Source organism: Aspergillus multicolor (genome assembly GCF_047715735.1).
Source record: "Aspergillus multicolor strain CBS 133.54 unplaced genomic scaffold BDW74scaffold_25, whole genome shotgun sequence".
NCBI classification, from domain to species: domain Eukaryota; kingdom Fungi; phylum Ascomycota; class Eurotiomycetes; order Eurotiales; family Aspergillaceae; genus Aspergillus; species Aspergillus multicolor.
Genome location: NW_027395976.1, coordinates 352949 through 371479, shown reverse-complemented (window position 1 = coordinate 371479; position 18531 = coordinate 352949). Strand labels below are relative to the sequence as shown.

Sequence of the window (18531 nt, the reverse complement as noted above, 5' to 3'; positions counted from 1 at the left end):
CTGTGATATTGCTTGTGATGTGATTAACACATGCAATTAAGTGGCAAGGCACAGCCCATGTAGGAAAGATGTACTCATTACTGAATCTGGAGCTGGGAAGGTTTCCCGAATAGCAACACTATTATAGAACGCACTTCAGCAGGAACCTAGTAGCTCATAGTGTGGATTTCGCAAGAAGGCATCTCTGCGTATCATGGAACTATATTGTTTCCATCGGCTGATATGGTATTACCCATTTCAAACTGTTATGATTTGCGCAGGAAAGAAGGGCAGGAAGACGCTGCGTCACCTTCTTGCAGAATAGAGATATGCAGTGGAACTGTCAATTGCGAGAGTGGTATATCAGATGGTTGAATCTGCTATTGCTCCTAACGTGGGACTAGATATTCCGGCGGCTCCAGTAGAGTCAATAATCCCGAATACTTCAGCTGTTCATGAGGGGTTTTCACCATAAGGAGCAGTGTGAGTCTTCACGTGCAACGCGGGATATCTTTAAATGACTACGTTTTGATGGGCATCCTTTGGAAGAGGAAAAGATACGACTGGATGAATCCTGATGCGTCGGAGTTAGCTTCTGAATTGGATGATGATGATGTCGAGTCGTCAACGGACAGAACTTCAGGAAAGAGTCACGAAGGGCCAGAAATCAATGTTGAGGAATGGATACATAACAATGTCTATTCATTGATGGCTTCTATGGTAGGGTTAAGCTGGATGGGATAAGAATAGTAGAAGGCCGAAGGAATTGTCGACTCATACACTCCGCACTCTTTTATAAAGAGAGACAGAGGTATAACATTAGGTATTTGGAGCACCATTTACTACTCGGTCGCACCCCTAGCTAAACTCACAAAGGCAAACCACGCGTGCAGCGCAGTGTAAACAGTTTACATCTCAGTCCTAAAACTGACCGTACGGATCTCTCACAGTAGTATCCTCACCCCCAGCCAGAAGGTACGGGTTATAAACCGGTTCGTTCGCCGGCGTGAAGCAGATCTCTAGTCCCTCATAGTTGCCGCAAGCAACAAACCCATCCTTCTTGATCGAAGCAGCAAACTCTGCTTGCTTACGCCGCACGACCGAGGGGGAAAGAGATCTGTCGTACCTCGGGTCTGAACACCATTTCGGCGGGACTGGGATGCATTTTCCCGGAGAGGATGGCGTTGGGTTTGTGCTGAACCGTGATCCGCGCCTTGACCCCCGCCCCTGCTGGCCTGGGGCCAGGCGTGCCGTACGAATGTTGTCAGTCGTGGCCGCCGCCGCCGCCGACGCCGACGACGACTGTGGGAAAATACAGGTGCCGATTTGGCAGGACCGCGACAAGAGCTGGCAAGATCTGACGCAGCGCTTCTGGACTGTTACTACGCCGTTGTGGCAAACTGATATGGCCTCGCACGAGTAGTGGCCGCCGCCGTTGCAGTCTTTGTGCTCGTTGCACTGGAGGAGGTCGTAGTGCGCGATGGCGTCTAGCGCAGAGAGGATGTCGTTCGAGGGATCTTGGGCTAGAGGGTGTTCTGCGGATCCAGCTGTGTTTGTGTTCGTGCCTTTGGGGGAAGTGGATGGTTGGCGCTGGGCTTGGGCCGGTGGTTGTGAAGGTGTGGGTGGGTGAGGTTGTCTGGAGCTGGAGCTGGAGTCCACGATGCAGAGCTTCGGATTGGTCCATGCAGCGTCGAAAGCGTACTCCCACAGCTTTGTATAGTTGTACCACGTGGTAGGTGTGTAAAAGATCCTGCAGTCGGCAGCTTCGTAATGTAACTGTAGCAGCGTGGCAGCCACATTTCCAAGCCGGATCTGGTCTTGGAGATTAACGTTTAGGACAAAACTGTACAAGCTATTCGTGCGATCGGGAAACAACCCAGTTGTCAGATTGTCAATCTGCTTTGCCAGTTCAATGTCCTGGTCCAGTCGGTTGGCGCTGTAGATTGCCGCTCCGCGCGTTCCGCTGGCGGCTTGCATGGGGCTGGTGTCTGGCCGGCCGCCTACAGCCACGGTGCGGACGCCGGCTTGCTGGTGCATGAGCTCCATGAAGAGCGCACATGCAGAGGAGCACAGACTGTCGGTCAGGATGATCATGTCGTCTGCTTGGTATCGCTGCGGGCCGGGATTGTTGTTGGCTTCGGTATCAGCTGCCTCACGGATGAAGGTCGTGTCGGTGATGTTATATTCCTCGAGCTTGGTGTACGTGTCCCCCTCGTAGGCAGCTGCTGAAAAATAGTAGTCGTCCCAGGAAGTAAAATGGAGATGGGTCTCTGCATTGAGTCGATTAGCCACTACCCACTCGTTGGTCGTCAAACTGCGGTAGAACTTGGAGGTGTTCGTGAGGTTCTGCCAGTAGGGTGTCAACGTCGACCCCAGGGCGTCTGCCACCGGATGGGCTCGTCTACGGCTGGGCGCGGTAGGTTTAATCGAAGGGAAGAACTGTAAATGTCAGTGGACTGGTATAAGAGCGTGGAGCATCGTCAACTGACCTGCCTGAAGGTCTCAATTGCCAGCAGAGCCTGCCCGCCCTTGTTTTGCTGGAGATCGATGATCACCTTTTTCAATCCAGCCTGCTGGCTTTGGGTCAGGAACTGGCGCACAGTGTCCGTGAAGGCCGTGGCGTTATTGCCGTGCGAGAGAAATAGTGGAATGGTGATAACTGCCAGCGATGAGCCGTTGAGGAAATAGCCCTGTGGTAATCCTTCGCTGTAGCTAGGGTCCGACAGCATAACATCTGGGGTTGGGGGGTATGCTGTGTCGAACACCTCTGTTTCACTGGCGACGGCTGACGATGACGGTGAAGGCATTGACGAGGAGAGAACCGCGGAGATATTGGGGGTTGTCTGACTGAAGGACTCGAGAGCATCATCGTATGATGCAGGATAGAATCCGAGCACGAAGAAATTGTAAAAGTCACCCCCAGTCTGCAGCGGGCCGGTGTCTCCAGGACTGAAGTATATTCCCTTCCATGCCGAGGGGCCAAGGGAAGTGCCATTCTCAAAGGCGAATGTAATGCTCTCGCCCGGATAGAACGTAGCAGAACCCCAGAACACTTCGTAGTACCCTTGTGCATCCAACGCACCGCTCTGCATTAGCATATTCCATTCCGCGTGGGGCTCCAGTTTGCCGACGGAGTTGAGCGCAGCGAAAGCTGTCAGGTACTCGACGGCGTCCTGGCCGTTGATGGTTGCAATTGCCGATGGTGTCCAGTCAACATCGTCTGTCTCGTTGGCGAACAAGTCGTCTGGAGACAAGGGCAGCATAATCAGCAATGCTGGGTAGGGACACAATCTCTCGCTTGAGAAACTTACCTGTAACGTACACCTTGGGTAGCTCTATGCCATCGAGCGATACGGATGCGATGGCATAGGGCGACTGGAAACCAAAGGGCGAAAGAATACCGCCAGACAAGGAGAGGTGATCGTCGTGGGCGGCATTGAGCAACCGCTGGACAGCGGTCTCAAAGACATACTCATTGTCAAAGACGCCATCGTTAATATCACTCTGTAGCTGAGATAGACCAGCGACCAAGTCAACAGCCGGCTGCCGGTATCCTAACGGTGGGTTTTTAAGATAGGCGAGAGTGCTCTGGAACTGGATTGTGTCGTTGATATAATTAACAAGGCGACTGCCAACCGCTGGGTTGAAAGGGACGCTGATCAGGCAATCATGGACTGCCTTTGCATCAAACACGGCGGTATCTATCAACAATAAATACATGTGAGCCCTGGATGGGCATGTGGCGGTGACGAGGGCGTACCTAATTCCTGCACGATCGTACTGCAAGCGGTTGGATTTGGGATGGAGGCTGAGGTGATGGAAGACGGAGGGGGCCGCAGCGTCGAGGCCAGGGCTGGCGAGAGACTCAGCAGGAGCGCGATCAGGGGATTGCGTGCCATGGCCACTTTCACTGAAACCCGTTGTGGTCTCATTACATCCACTAGAGGCAGGGGAACGGCAAGTTATATCGACCATCGTTCAGACATGAGCTCTGTCGGCTGCCGAGGGGGTCAATCCTGTATGGCCTGTTTTATCACCAGCATCTCTCTACAACGTCCATATTCGAAAAGCCCGAGGCTTGACTCATGATGTTTTACTCTGGTGACACACAATCCCTGGCTCGTCAGCGACGGGCAAGCGGACTGGTCAGCCAACCCGCCGTCCGCGCCCTGATTTGCAGCATGGAGGGAAGCCCAGCTATGGTGGAAATAAAGGCACCACTATCACCGAAGTAGCGGCTCAACTGCTGCCAGGAATCCGGTCTTCTCAGTCCTGATTTGTGGATTTCCCAGCATGATGTCCATTTCAATTTGCCAAAGCTTTCTTTCTTGGGCTTCATATCTATTGCTTCCAGGCCTTTGAGTAATCCAAATAAGCACAAGACTGGCTCACCGGACTAGCGACTGCATATGGGACCAATCCTAGGCCTTACTTTCGTCGTTGCACGCTCAGCCTTGTCGTCTCCCAATACCCGGAGCCCCCGCGTCTTCCGAGATCTTAAAATCTTTCACCCAGGAATGAGCTCCGCTTGACCGTCTCATAAAAACAAATACAAATTTTTATAATGAAAACTCTAGCCCCCGAGGCCTATACCGTTGGGTGGTTCTGCGTTCTTGAGAGCGAAAAAACCGCTGCAAGAGCCCTTCTTGACGAGGAACACAATGTTCCACCCACGCCTGGCGATGAGAATATATATGTCGTCGGCCGCATGGGCTAGCATAACATTGTTATTGTCTGTCCCGTCACGCAGGGCCGGACCGACACCGCCGCTGCTGCAGTGAAACTGGTTCACACGTTTGAGAAAATCCGTTTTGGCTTGATGGTGGGCATTGCGGGTGGTGCTATGACTTCAGTAGGTCGCGATGGCTCTGAGAAGGATATCCTGCTAGGGGATGTGGTAGTTAGTAGGCCGCATGGCAATCATGGTTTGTTATCACCGTTATGAGGCTCTGAATGGGAACACTGGCTTATCTTTTATCGCGTGTCACACGCAGGTGGGATCCTTCAATATGATAAGGGCACAATGTACCCCGCCGGATTCGAGATCAGATCGCATCTAAACAGGCCGCTGCCGATACTTATAAGCGCTACTGGGAAGCTTCAGTCAAAACACAACAGAGGACTGGGGAAGATGCAGGAATACATCAACGAAGCATTGTTGCAGCCCCACCTAGACGACTTCTCATTCCCTGGGCGAGAGCATGATCATCTTTTTAAAACACCGTATCACCACGTGTCTGGCGGAAAGCTGAACTGTTGTGACGGATGTGATGAGAAACATTGGGTGGGTGGACGAAAGACGAGGCCTAGTCCGGCCGTGCATTACGGATTGGTTGCATCGGCTGACACGCTGTTGCGGAATGGTGAGGTGCGCGATAGAATGCGTGAAATTCATGAGGTACTATGCTTTGAGATGGAGGCTGCAGGACTGGTGAATCGATTTCCCAGCATTGCTATTTGCGGGATCTCCGACTACACTGATTCACACAAGAATATGTTCTGGCAGCCTTACGCTGCACTCACGGCGGGTGCATATGCAAAGGAACTGCTTGCAGTCATGGAACCCGCTATCATTGATGGGTCTGACTTGGCCAAAAACCAGTGTATGTACGGGCCCTGGCTGGTGTAGATGATCAGGCTAATCTCGAGTTTGTGATGCAGTAAGTAAGACTGTGGATAGACTAGAAACCATTCTTGATGTTGCTCTTCTCGATCGACTCTCCACACTAACTCCCCCGGCTGCGCTGCCAACGTTAGTGCCTATCGGGCAATGGGTCTTAGAATCGGAGGAGTTCAAGTGCTGGGTGGATGGCCGTGATTGGCAGCTCCGACTCTATGGTGAGGCTGGGACCGGTAAGGCATGTTTGCTCAATGCATGATGACGGCCAAGACGAGAGCTGGAGACTAACTATGCTGCGTTGTTGCCCAGACTGCTCTCTCGACCATCATTGCAGGCCATCTCCGGAAGACCTTTCCATCACGCCCTGTCGTCTACATTAGTCTCAGCGACGAGCAACGCGAGGTACACAACCGTGCAAAAGTCCTGGGAAGCTTCATCCGGCAACTGATCCAATTTGACACCGCGGCACTAATACCAGCGAAGCTCAAAAAGGCAGACATCAGTCAAACGCTGGGTAGCGAACAGGTGCTGAAGGAGGACTTTGAAGAACTACTCTTGAAATACGACCGGACATACCTGATCGCCGACGGGGTCAACCAGTGTTCAGACGACGTCAAGGATGTGGTCATGACATATCAAATGAACCTTCTTCGCAAACGCCTGCCGATCAGTCTTCTCACGACCTCGCTCGGCTACAGAGAAACACACAACCTAGTGAGGTGCGCGGAATGCAGGGAGCGCAATCTCAACGTCTTCTTCCGCTGTCGCTGCAACAACGTGAGATATGACGTTTGCCTGCAGTGCAAAAGCGACGGTAAATGTAGCCCCAGCCACGATTTTATAGAGCCTTATGATACTGTTCGGCTTGAAGTGCGCGCAGGACAGGACGAATTGGAGAGATATTGTCGGAGCAGGCTTGCACCTCCTCCGTTGGATGAGGTCCGCGATGAGGACATACACCCTTTCCCAAAGTACGAGCAGTCAAGCGTGATCGAGTACCTGCGTGATAAGCCCGATCTGGCAGACGCGCTTGCCCATGATATTGCCGCACAGGCACAGGGCAAGATAATTCTTGCAGAAGCTTGGACAAAAGCGTTGCTCGACCTGCGCAAGGTACCAAAGAATAGCCAGCAGCTCTTCCGCATCCTGGATACCGTGCCAGGCGACTATCTAAGGGCATACTGCAACAACCGAACAGAATTGGTCAAGAAACACAAAGGAAAGAAAGAGCATCAAATGGCAGTGCGCATATTTGCGTTCATCATCGCCGCCTGCCAGCCGTTAACCTTTTCGGCATTGCAGCAGGCATTGGCTTTTACCAGTGACACCCGCATCATTGAAGAATCGAATCTAGACCGTCGCACGGACATCCTGCGCGCGGCCAACGGGCTGATCACCATCGACAAGGGTGACGCGGAGCATTCTTTTGTGCGGTTACTCCATTATTCTATTAAAAAGCTCTAACAGGCAGTGGCCAGGATGCGTGCTTGCAGGATCCCAACGCCTTCATGGCCACTGTTTGCCTAGATTACCTCGGTGATGAGCAGTTCTCCAAGCACTGTGCTAGTATCGAAGCATATCCTTTTCTGGCTTATGCCTTGGAGCACTGGGGGGACCATGGCCGTCTCGCTGTGGCGGAGCATGATCATAAGGCTAAGGGAAAGGCATGTCAGCTACTACAGGCAACTGATCGCCGTAAGAGCATTACTCGGGCAATGGCTCACGTCTATGCAAAGAAAACCGTCAATCTGATCCATGCCGATGCCAGTATCCATCATTTGTGTGCCTGGTTCGGCCTATGGAATCTCCTCCAAGAGGTCCACGACGAACACCACGATAAATATACCGATAAGCCTCGAAACAATTACTCCCTACTACGTCTCGCCTGCCTCAAAGGTCATGAAGACACGGTGCGTGATATCATCAAACTGGGTGGAGTAGACAACAGGGCGCTGGTTGACACAATTCACGGTCTCCCTGGGATAACATCCGTGGGTCGAGAACAGGAGAGTCGAGTGGGCATTCTCAAGCAGCTGCTCACACAGGAGAACATCGACATAAATGCCCGATTTGGCGAAGGGAAGTGTACGGGGCTGATGATTGCTGCTAGACATGGATATCACCAACTCGCTGAATGTCTTCTGGAATACTCTCCTGCTATTGACGCCGAGGACATATTTGGTCACACCGCGCTGTGGTACGCCGTATATTACCTGCGAGATTGTCCCCCGTTGAACGCAGACCGGAGAGGCACCACCCGCGATACTGAGTGTCTGAGATTGATTGAGCTGTTGGTGCAACGGGGTTCCAGCCCTAATCACAGGGACCGAAGTGGCAGGACAATCCTATCCTTAGCTGTCACAGTCGGTGAGCTGACAGTTGTCGAAATTTTAATGAAGTACCAGACATTCCCACTGAGGAATGGGAAAGACCTGTTTCATATCGCAAGCGCAGCTGGACAGCCTGCAATGATCCGTCTACTACATTCGACCATGTTGGCTAAAATGGGTGATACCCCAGACATCAACGCCCGAGACGTCTATGGCCTAACGCCGCTTCATTACGCAAGTCTATCAAATAGTGATGAGGCTCGCGATGTCGCAACTACATTGATAGAGTTAATTACAGACCTCGATCAGTTCGATGATAGAGGTTGCACTCCGTACACACTCGCCGTCCTTCTGGGCCACGAACGCGTAATGAGCGCCCTATCTGACACATGTGATTACCTCAACAGCAATATCAAATCACTCACCGATCTGCCCGCTCTGTCCCTCGCGAGTGCTCGTCGCTGGAAGATACTGGAGGATCTGCTAGAATCGGATCGGCCCGACGTGATGCACCGCGATATCCTCTCAGGGAACAATCTGATCCACCTTGCAACAGCGGATGACCAGATCAAGATTCTTTCTCTCATTCTTTTGCAAAAGTCCGGAAAACGGCTAGTTTCCGAAATAAATTACGACGGCCAAACACCGCTTTATTTAATACACAGCCTTGACGCCGCTAAAATCCTTGTCCAGCACGGCTGCCCCTTGGGTCTTAGAGACATCAACGACAAGACGCCTTTGAGCCTCGCTCGTCATAGACATCTTGGCCGCGAAGTGCTAGTCTATCTCGAACAGGCGCATGGTAAACAGCCTGACAGTGCCAAGAACAGAGACAGCAAGCCATCAGGAGACTCAGAGGGTACGAAGTTAGATACCATCGAGAAGCCTAGGGAAAAAGAAGAAACACATGGTCTGCTGGCCCGGCTAGCGCACCTCATTCCATCCGGTCACGTTGATGGTCCTCCTATCCCCGGAAATGCCACCGCAGTGAGGTACACCTGGCTGAGAATTCTTTTGGACTTTCAGCTGGTTGTGACATTCGTTGGGATGATTTATGCCGTGAGTGTGTAGTAGGGAGAGTCAGTTAGAAGTCCCTTTTCTCATAAACGATATATAAGAGAGAAACTTTGATCAATTCTTTGCCGCCCAATCGACCCTGTCGCCGGGGCCGCTGCAGGTGCATAGTCAATGATTTTGTATGTTGATATTCTATCCATGTACCCATTTCTTTTATAATCTTGGTCCTTTCTAGGATTGCTACCACTGCTAGTATAAACTACAAATGTATGGGAGACCTTGTTGACCTATAAACTCTGCATAAGATCTATCGTCTTGAGAGTGTCGAATACTAGGCTACAGCATTATATATGCCCAGGAATCGTAGCCATGACCATGTATAATTTGGGTTATTTTAAAGGATGTCTGCAATATGTCTCCGGGCTTTCCCTCATATGGGGCCTTTTTCTTTTTCAATATATACACAGACTAACTATGCGCAGCAAACTTACCGACTATGATCTACTGCAGAGGCTCCACGTCCGGACGGAGATCAGGGAGGCCTCTCATGCGTTTGAAATCATCATCGCCGAAGTAATAGCTTGTTATTGTGACCCCCTCCAGATTGGACCACTAATCACACGGCGTACAGAGCGGGCAGTGGAGCTAGCTCAGCTGCTCCGCATACACAACACAGAGGCAAAGCCTACTAACAAGCTAGGATAACTAGGAGTGTTCCTGGATCCAAAGCTAAGAGGGAGGCGCACCTAGAGACACCCCAAGCAGAGGCAGTACATAGCTTCTCCTTCTAGTGTATTTTAAATGTATTTAAAAATCCCTAGCAGAGCTTGCGCGCCGCTAGACGGGGAACTTTTACGGTAATCGGCCTGAACCTGACAGATCCGTCATGCGTGTATGAGTATTACTACTATTACTCGCACCATAAGTCCAAACTCTCCCTGCTCGCCCTCTGAGACCAGAAACGTCCGGTTGAGGCAGGAAGGTGGCGCCCGTAGACTTCTATACGGTAGATTTACCTACCTAGGTACTCCCCATAACTCTGGGCACATCTTTACGAAAACAATTCAATCAACTACGACCTGATAGATGCTTCCCGGCTTAGACATGATACCTCAGGTTACAAGAATAGGGTACCGACTGCGTGCTTGTGGCCGTATTTAGTAGTAATATCGAGTGGGTTTGAGGTAGCCCACCCCCCACTACCAGGAGGTGCTGCTCATTGTGAAGTTGAAATCTAAGTCTATGAAGGAGTGCATGTTAGTAGCAGCCGATGGTCCCGGGATGCTGATGTTCAAGCTTGATTGGCCGTTGACCGCTGGGATAGAGTAATGGAGGGGCAACGGCCGGCTACAAGATCATGTAATTCCATTGACATGAGGAAACCTGATTCTTCGTGGTGCGGTGTGGAATACCATGCCTCCTACATAATCCAAAGCAAAGGAAGCTGGGGCCCATACCTCCACTGACTATGGTAATGAGAGGGCCAGACTAGAGAGCCTGCTCGCATCACCTGCAAGACGCCTTCATACCGTAGGTAGCATGGACGCAATGCAATTGAAGACGGGCGCTGAACACTGCTATCTCACCCATGTTGTTGTTAGTGCCGAGCAAGCGTGCATTGATCTACTTGTTCGGGCCATTCAGAAGTCATAGCTTTGATGCTGCGGGGGATAATACTAATTCTGTCCATCGCCGCGTTGCTTAAACACTTGAAGATGGATGGATGCCCCAGAAGCTCAGCGCGTGGCCGTTTGGAAAACCCGGCTTTTTCAACTTGAGCCGAGGCACCGGTACAAGATGTGCTGACTCTGCTGGAGTAAGAGTCTACCAGCAGAGCTGCTGCACAGTGTCCATCTCCCTTTGGATGGTTGAACATCAAAACTCCCGAGGTATGGCTATTTATCACAGCGTGCTGCATGGAGCCTCCCCTCCGTAGACACCAGCTCTAGGTATCAGCACGGGCGCACAAAGCTGCTCCTAGCCGCTCCTCGCCCAAAACACTTTCTATATTCGTAGTGTACGGTATCCTGCATACCATCCAAAGCCGTCTCTCAGTACTAAGCAAGGCTACAGCGCCCCGCTGCGGTGGCGGCATCACAGTCAAATTCCATGTACGTGAGAGCCCCATTGGTGTGTCCAATAACCACCCTCTTATCTCGTACAGCAATAGGCCCGCGATATTCATGCGGGAGCCAGAGCGCTTTCTCGCCGTAGAAGCAAATCCACTCGCCGTCTTCTACGGATACCATATTACGACGGCATACGCACGATCCTCTCGCCTTTGATGCGTCGAGGTCAATGAAGCCGAACTTGGTTATCAGGGAACTTCCGTCCTCCAAGAAAGAGAGGTCGTCAATCTCCTCCTCACAGGGGAGGGTATGTTGTAATGTTCCGGAGGCGATGTCCCACAGCCTGATCGCCTTGTCGCTAGAGATCGAAGCGAGGATCCTGGTATCCGATGAGATTGCCACGGCGAGGAGGTATGTCGGGTGTTGGAGACAATGCTTCAACTCTCCTGTGTCCGCATGCCAGAGCTTCACTGTCCAGTCTGCGGACGTAGAGGCCACCAAGCGCCCATCCGACGAAATCTTGACAGTCCAGATTACATCTGCGTGGCCGCGTATGATGCTTTGGATGGCCCCGGTTGTGGCTTTGCGGATTTTGATACCTTGATCACTTTGCCAGTCGCTTAGAGTTCTTTGTTCTTTGTTCGGTTTTGGCCATGTCTGTTGATTTGACTGGAAAGGGAATATTGAATATGTGGCAACGAAGGTACTGCAAGGAGAAAAAGTATAAGTTGCCCTAGCGAGGATGTTTCTGGTAACTTTCACCGAGAAAGCTAATTCCTGTGAAACTGCGTGTCTAAATTCGAAGGCGTCCGGCAAGTGATAGGCCACGATCTTACTATCTGGAGAGAATTGCGCCCTTCCAGGGCCCATGGAGAATTCGCGAGAGGGACAGGAATGTATTAAAGCGCCGGTCGTAGTATCCCAGATCATGGGAATTGCGGAACTCGTACCAATATAAAGTATCAGTGCGCCATCCGGGGAATACAGCAAAAGTCCGTTCCCTTCTAAATGAGCAAGTGAGAGTATATGCTGTAGGCGCTGCGTATCCGCGTCCCAAAGCCGAACTGTGCCGTCAGATGAGGACGATGCGATTTGTTTTCCGTTTGGCGAGAAGCATACCCTCCTCACATCGTCCGTATGTGCAGCTGGTTTGCTCTGGTGGTGAACCATGGTCGCGTCCCAGATCCGGACAGTGCCGTCGCCCGATCCAGAAGCTATGAGTTTGCCGTCAGGTGAGAAGGCAACGCAGTCGATGTAGCTGGAATGCCCTTCCAGCGTGCTTTGTAGGGTCCCGGTGCTCAGCTGCCAGACTTTTGCGATGTTGGCGTGCGCCGAGACTAGCTGTTGCCCGTCGGGAGAAAATGCAAGCTTGCTCGCCCAGGTCTTGTCACTGAGGGTGTGGTTCAGAACCCACTTGTCCGTCTGCCAGAGGCTTATTATACCATCGCTGAATCCGGTCGCAACCAGGTTGTCTTTGGGAGAGAAAGCCACACATTCTATTCTCTTGTGCATTTCGCCGAGGGCACATTGTAAAGATCCTTCGATACCCCAAAACTTCGCCTCACCATAGATCGAAGTACAGACAATTATGCTGCCGTCTGGGGAAAAAGACACAGTTTTCACCTGCCCGGTTTCATTTCTTATGGTATGCTTCCAAGTCCCGGTGGTGCTCCAGAGTTTGACGGTATAATCGGCGGATCCCGAAGCAATTAGCTTGCTGTCTGGAGATATAGCAACTGATTTGACCGAGTCGCCGTGGCCTTTGAGCGAGTGCTGCAGATTCCCGTTGCAATCCCACAGCTGTATGCTTCCGTCACTGCAGCCGGAAACTATAAGTTCTCCATTAGACGAGAACACGACGCTATTAATCCAACGCTCGTCTCGTGCTATGCCGTAGTCCGGTTCCACCACGGACCAAAAGGTCTCCTCACGATCCCAGTAAGTAGAAGGTACCACGCTTCCGGCGTGTGAGATACAAACATCTTCCATTTTTTCATCACGCAAATCAAGTTTTTTCTGTAGGGTCCCCGTGCTGCTCCAGAGGCCGATCGTACCATCACGAGACGCGGAAACTATTTTCTTGCCGTCTGGGGAGAGTGCGAAGTCGACGACTGAGTCTTGGTGGCCATCCAGGGTTTGCTCTAGGCCCGCTGTTGTAGTCCAAAGCTTGATTGTATTGTCGTCCGAAGCAGATACCACTGTTCTTCCATCTGGGGCAAAGCGCACGCAATTGACCTCGTGAGAATGGCCCTCGTGGGTCTGCAGCTCAGGGCTCCAGTTCTCTTCAGTACTCGGTGGTCTAGAGATCCAGAAAGGGGTGTCGTCTTTGAATGTCATTCGAATTAGAGATTTTTGGGGTGCAAAAGTCAGACCAGAGCAATAGAGCTGCAACGGCGCTCTTCTGGCGATGTACGCATTTTTGAGTATAAACCGTTTGGCATCCGAGAGAAAGACGAATATCGCATTCTTCGGCGTGGCCTACAATGTATTGACGCCTCAGCCGCTTGCTTTGCCGTGCGCTTGGGAAGACACAATACTCACATGCGGTAGCCCTAGTAATGTAGTGACAGCAATGACGGCCTCCGATATCAAGCCCAGAATGCTCATAGCCTCTAGCCAATGAAGAAAATGCTTCTCTAGAAAGGGGAGGATCTGCTTCGAGGTCCTTGCTGATGCTGAGCTTTGGGTTAGATGATAAACCCAATAGCGACAAGCGTATTGGAGAGCATCAGGGAGAAAGCTTGTGACAGAAACATGGTCGGTCTCTTCCCGGAGTGTTCCATAACCTGAAAGCCCGCAAATATTCTTTCTGAGTGAGTAACTCATGAGAGTGAGGCAATGGCTGGCGATCAAGCCATGCTTTTCCTCTTTGTCTACCCAAAATTGAGAGGTAGCTTCCTGGGCCCTGGTCTGCTCATCAACAAGATAATCATGGAAGGAAAGATGCAGAGTCTGGATAGGTAAGTGTGGGTCATCAGGTATGCTCAGAACTGAATGGAATGAGTCCAACAGATTACTGATATCTTCTTCTGGTATCTCGAGTAGCTGTCCAAGGGCGCTTAATGAGAGTGGCGCAGCAAGAAGAATAACCACGCCGATGACTTTTTGAAACTCGTCGATCAGCAACTTCATGTCATTCGCATTATCTGTGAAAAGTTGATTTAGGACTGGACGGTACGTCCTATCCAGCTTAGATCCCGAGGGTTCGGCAAGAAACTGTTCCAGCCGCTTCTCTGGGTTGAATCTTCTATCGGCCACGAATCGACACACGGTTGCTGCGAAGATAAAGAGCGGAACAGCCATCGTTGCTAAGGCTTCGATCCTTTCCTCTCCAGGCCAGTCCTGCGGAAGAGCACACTGGCGCTTCCGTCGTATTTTGGAGAATTCTTCCTGAAGGTACAGGGTAATGTCTCGCTTTATCACGTCATCGCCAATGTTTTGAAGGATGGTCTTCTGATAATGGTTCTGGTCAAATTGATCGAAGCCAAAGCGGATGGCTGAATCTGGCCGGGCTGTTATTAAGAATCGGATCACCTTGGAGGCCTTGGGTAGAAGCTCGAGGATGATCTCAATGTCTTCCTCTCGCGCACACTCATCTAGCGCATCGACGAGAATCACGGGTGGAGTTGCCGCTTGCGGTCGATGCATTGAGTGCAATGGCTGCAGAAGGAGCTTGTCAAACTGCTCCCGCAGCGACTTTGTTGCAATCAAAGGATCTTTCTCTATCGCTTTCTGGATACCAGGAATTGTCTGCGGAATATGCGTCGCCAATTGCTTGACAATGGTCGGGAAGAACCCTGCTGCCGTGCCTCGATCCCCGTCACCTCTCCTAAAGAAAAAGCTTGCCCCGAGGATGCCGTTCGCCATGAAAAGTCGAGCTGCTGTCCTCGAAATAGTGGACTTGCCCGTTCCCGCCATGCCAATTAACCAGAATATTGGCGTATCGCTGGAGTTTCCCCAATCCTGTATTTGCTGGAGCAATCGTGTTCGCGTTCCAAGGAGACATTCATCTTCATGTTGATCTTCGAAGGAGTTGAAACATGCGCCGTCAACAGAAGGCAGATTGAGCATGGCAACTACTTTCCCCACCTCTTCAACAGCCACTATCAACTCATCGACTTGCCTAAGGATAGCCTCTGCCTCTGCTTTTCGATGCAGGTGCTGGTCTAGAAGCAGCCAGAGTTGCAAATATAACTCCTCTTCCTTTATGGCCGACTTCAGCTGCGTCAGTGGCTGACTCGTTATCGCTTTTATACTTTCTACAATATCTCTCCCAGTATTGAACTGTTGGATTCTGCGGACCTCGGCCGCATAGCGCAGTATTGCTGTATAGGCCCGGACAAGCGATTGACTCTTTTCGGCATTTGATGGTACCACTGCGTTACTCTCACGATAAAGCTGTTCTTCGATAAAGACACAGCGCGTCAGAACATCCGCCAGGTATGCTGAAGAGTCGAAAAGGGCATCCCGCAGGTCTGCATGGTTCTTAGCCATCTAGATCCTTAGTTGAAGCAATCACCTGCGTCGGTAAACAGGGACGTGCCGACAACCCAAGTGAAATAACCTCCCAGGCGTTTGAAGCATGGCCCGTTGGATCGAATCGAACGACGCTACTAACAATATCTTGAAACGACAATGTGGAGTTCAGGATTCTGTCTGCTGTTGTTCAGATACTGTTCCGGCTCTCCTCATAACCCTTGTACTGCTGTCTAGTCGTTTCTAGGACTCGGTCCAGTATTTCTTTCGTCCGTGAATGACTGCTGTGAGATTGAGTCGGTGTTTCCGGGAGAGTCGCTGGCAGTGTAATTCGCTCGGCCTCGCTTAACCGATTATACGCAATCTGCCAGAAATCGCTTCCACTGGATATATTATCTTCTAGTTTGGTAAAGCCACTTTCTTCGGTCACACTTCCCACAGAAATGGACGAGCTTGGTCTCGCAGCTGTGGTTTCCTCTTTGCTCCGCCGCCCCAAGACTTTTTTGAATCGTCCAAGCATTGTGTGTCTTTTAGAATAATTCAGTATGGAAGGAGTGTTTGTAATAAGAAGTAGAAGCAGGCCCTTTAAGTGTAGCTTTTGGTCGCAAAGGCCATTGTTTGTAGGAGTAGAGGAATTAATTTGTAGAGAAGACCTCACTCAAGTGAGGGGTAGGAGGCCGCTCCTACATAGGTAGTCTTTGACTCCGCTGTCGTGCATACCTACCAGAAACAATCCACGTGACGTACGAGAACGATGCCTTCCTATTGCAGCTGAGTCTAGTGCAAAGGTTTGATTCTTCACAGTTTTCCTATCTCACCCACCTACGCAGAGCAGAATACCACACCAGAGTGCTAGAGCCAGCGGGAGCGAAGCATATACATAAAGATATGATCCCTAGAAGAAAACGCTTTTTTAAACAATACAGTCTTAGAGATCTTTCTTCCTTCTAATCCGGATTCTCCCGTTCTTCGGCGGCAAACAAAACTCACCGAACCAACCAGCTTGCGGTCGTTTTCCGTTATACTCGCTCGGCAATTCCAACTCATAGCGCCGAACAAGATACGCAACCAGCATCTTCAGCTCAACGGCCAAGAGAAACCGGCCTGGACATGAGCCGGACTGGTGCCCAAACGCTAGAAACTCCGGGCCCGTCTCAACTAGCCGCTTCTTCAATTGCAGGTGCCGGAAGGGAACAAACTTGTGCGGTTCTGGATAGATGTTGGCGTCCATCTGTGGGCCTCGTGCGAGCAGCGAGACAGTTGCGCCTTTTGGGAGCTCGTAGCCGTCGGGTGTCTGCAATCCGCTCGTCATCACCTTCCGCGGCATGCTTTGGCCGGGCAGGTTATTAATCCGGAGGCATTCGCGCAGAATGCTGTCGATCTTGGGCAGTTTTTCGGTTTCTAGTCGAGTCCAGAATTGCTTTTGGTTTGGATCTGGGTATCCGAAGACTGCATTGAGTTCGGCGTGGATTTCAGCGAGGGTGTTATACTCGGGGTCAGATGCGAGGATGTCGTAAAAGACGTGCGATGCGAGCAGAGAGGTGCTGAACGTGGCGCTGATTGAGAAAAGAATGAGTTGAATGGTGACAAAGTGGGTGTTGAGATCGGGACTATTGCGCTGGTAGAGCGATCGCATGAGGTGCTGCAGAAAGTCCTGGGGTAGGTGCGTGGAAGAGTCCTCTGGCTGCAAGGCGAGCAGACGCAGACGCTTGTCAAATGTCGGGCGGATAAGGCTCTGCAGCTTCCGGAGAACGATCCAACGAGGTAGTGAGAGGATGTTGCCGACCACTGGGCGCATGATACTAGGGACCAAACGCAGAATCTCGCTTGTTGGAAATACGATCCGGATGTAGATCCGATACCACCGGAGGAATGCTTCATTGGCGCCTAACGAGCACAGTCAGCGTCGGAATGAGTAGGATTGAGGTCTTCATACAAAGAGGAGACCCGACAATATAGCGCAGAGAGGATTGCAGAAGGATCGAATCCATTGCCGGTGCTGGGTCGACTGCCTTCCAGGTCTCGTAGTCATTACCCAGGACACGGTCAATGCTGTGCTCCAGCTCATCCTGGTACTGGGGAATCATGGTACTGGATGCGGCACGGATGGCAACATGCTGGATGTGAAGGATAGAATCATCGGTGCCATAGCGTGTGTCTCCCAAGGTCCATCTTGCCTGCATTGACTCCACTGCCCACTCATAAAAGCTGAGGAGATCTAGTGGCTGAGCTAAGAGCCACGGTATATCTTTGCTTGGGAGGATGATCGACGTGCCAAATGTGTTGCTTGGAAGCTGGCAGATCAGGCCATGCTTGGAATACTGCAGTGGCCGGTCAGTTGGTTGTTCATATGAGCGCAAACCCCTTACTCTGTGATACGCCTGGTATATGGCCTCATTCGCGTTCGAAAGGTAGGAGAGGTAGCCGGACAACCATGGACGCTTCCCTTTGGTGACTTTGACCAGTGGAATGTTCGATGCACATTTTGAATCCGTGCAGAGATGCAGAGCAATAGAGAAGAAACAGATGAAGACTGCCAGAGTCAACCCTGCGCCCATCAAGGAGAAGCAGATATCTACTAGCAGCATTGTTGCTCCCTCACCAGCCTGGAAGCATACAATGGCCGAACGAACCTTTTTTATGTCCCATCACCATGGTTTCCATCTCTCCTGGTTCCACCGATCACAATTGACATAACGACCGGTTCCCCGAAACCCGGTGACCGACCAGTGGTCCCCTAAGCTCGGGCGCTTCTTACGACAACGATGTCGCTTATGTCACTGATAAGGAAATGATTGAGAAATGAACCGGTCTCTATGCGAAAGAGCAAGGGAGCCGCATGGATGAGAGTCTTGGATGTCATCACTACGCTTGTAAGTTCCCAGCAAAGCAGACCACTCTTACTGAAGCAAGGGGTCAGTCAGACACGCTTGTCCACAGCCAGCCACTGATACGGAGTAGCTTCCGGAGACCTGCAGTGCTCAGCTGTATTGGAAGCCAGGAGGTCAACTGTTACCAATTCAAGCAAGATGCTTTGCAT

The 18531-nt window shown here is 51.2% G+C and overlaps 4 protein-coding genes across 4 annotated transcripts; 1 reads left to right on the top strand and 3 right to left on the bottom strand.

Annotated features, from left to right (window-relative positions):
- Positions 1–900: 900 nt before the first annotated feature.
- Positions 901–3878, bottom strand: BDW74DRAFT_181095 (peptidase S41 family protein; the record flags this gene model as incomplete). Its single annotated transcript, XM_073729918.1, has 4 exons — positions 901–2418; positions 2469–3223; positions 3291–3680; positions 3740–3878. 4 exons carry the CDS (start codon positions 3876–3878, stop codon positions 901–903), a joined length of 2802 nt encoding a protein of 933 aa, XP_073580975.1.
- A 1514-nt stretch (positions 3879–5392) lies between these two features.
- BDW74DRAFT_181094 (ankyrin repeat-containing domain protein) lies at positions 5393–9899 on the top strand (the record flags this gene model as incomplete). Its single annotated transcript, XM_073729917.1, has 6 exons — positions 5393–5582; positions 5641–5832; positions 5934–7027; positions 7078–8921; positions 9647–9716; positions 9768–9899. 6 exons carry the CDS (start codon positions 5393–5395, stop codon positions 9897–9899), a joined length of 3522 nt encoding a protein of 1173 aa, XP_073580974.1.
- Positions 9900–10715: 816 nt separating this feature from the next.
- On the bottom strand, positions 10716–16011 carry BDW74DRAFT_169721 (NACHT and WD repeat domain-containing protein; the record flags this gene model as incomplete). Its single annotated transcript, XM_073727042.1, has 7 exons — positions 10716–10827; positions 11215–11366; positions 12081–12788; positions 13128–13481; positions 13557–15509; positions 15559–15638; positions 15690–16011. 7 exons carry the CDS (start codon positions 16009–16011, stop codon positions 10716–10718), a joined length of 3681 nt encoding a protein of 1226 aa, XP_073580973.1.
- Positions 16012–16419: 408 nt separating this feature from the next.
- BDW74DRAFT_169709 (cytochrome P450) lies at positions 16420–18049 on the bottom strand (the record flags this gene model as incomplete). The annotated part of the gene is made up of 3 exons (XM_073727039.1): positions 16420–17378; positions 17428–17812; positions 17861–18049. 3 exons carry the CDS (start codon positions 18047–18049, stop codon positions 16420–16422), a joined length of 1533 nt encoding a protein of 510 aa, XP_073580972.1.
- Positions 18050–18531: the final 482 nt, after the last annotated feature.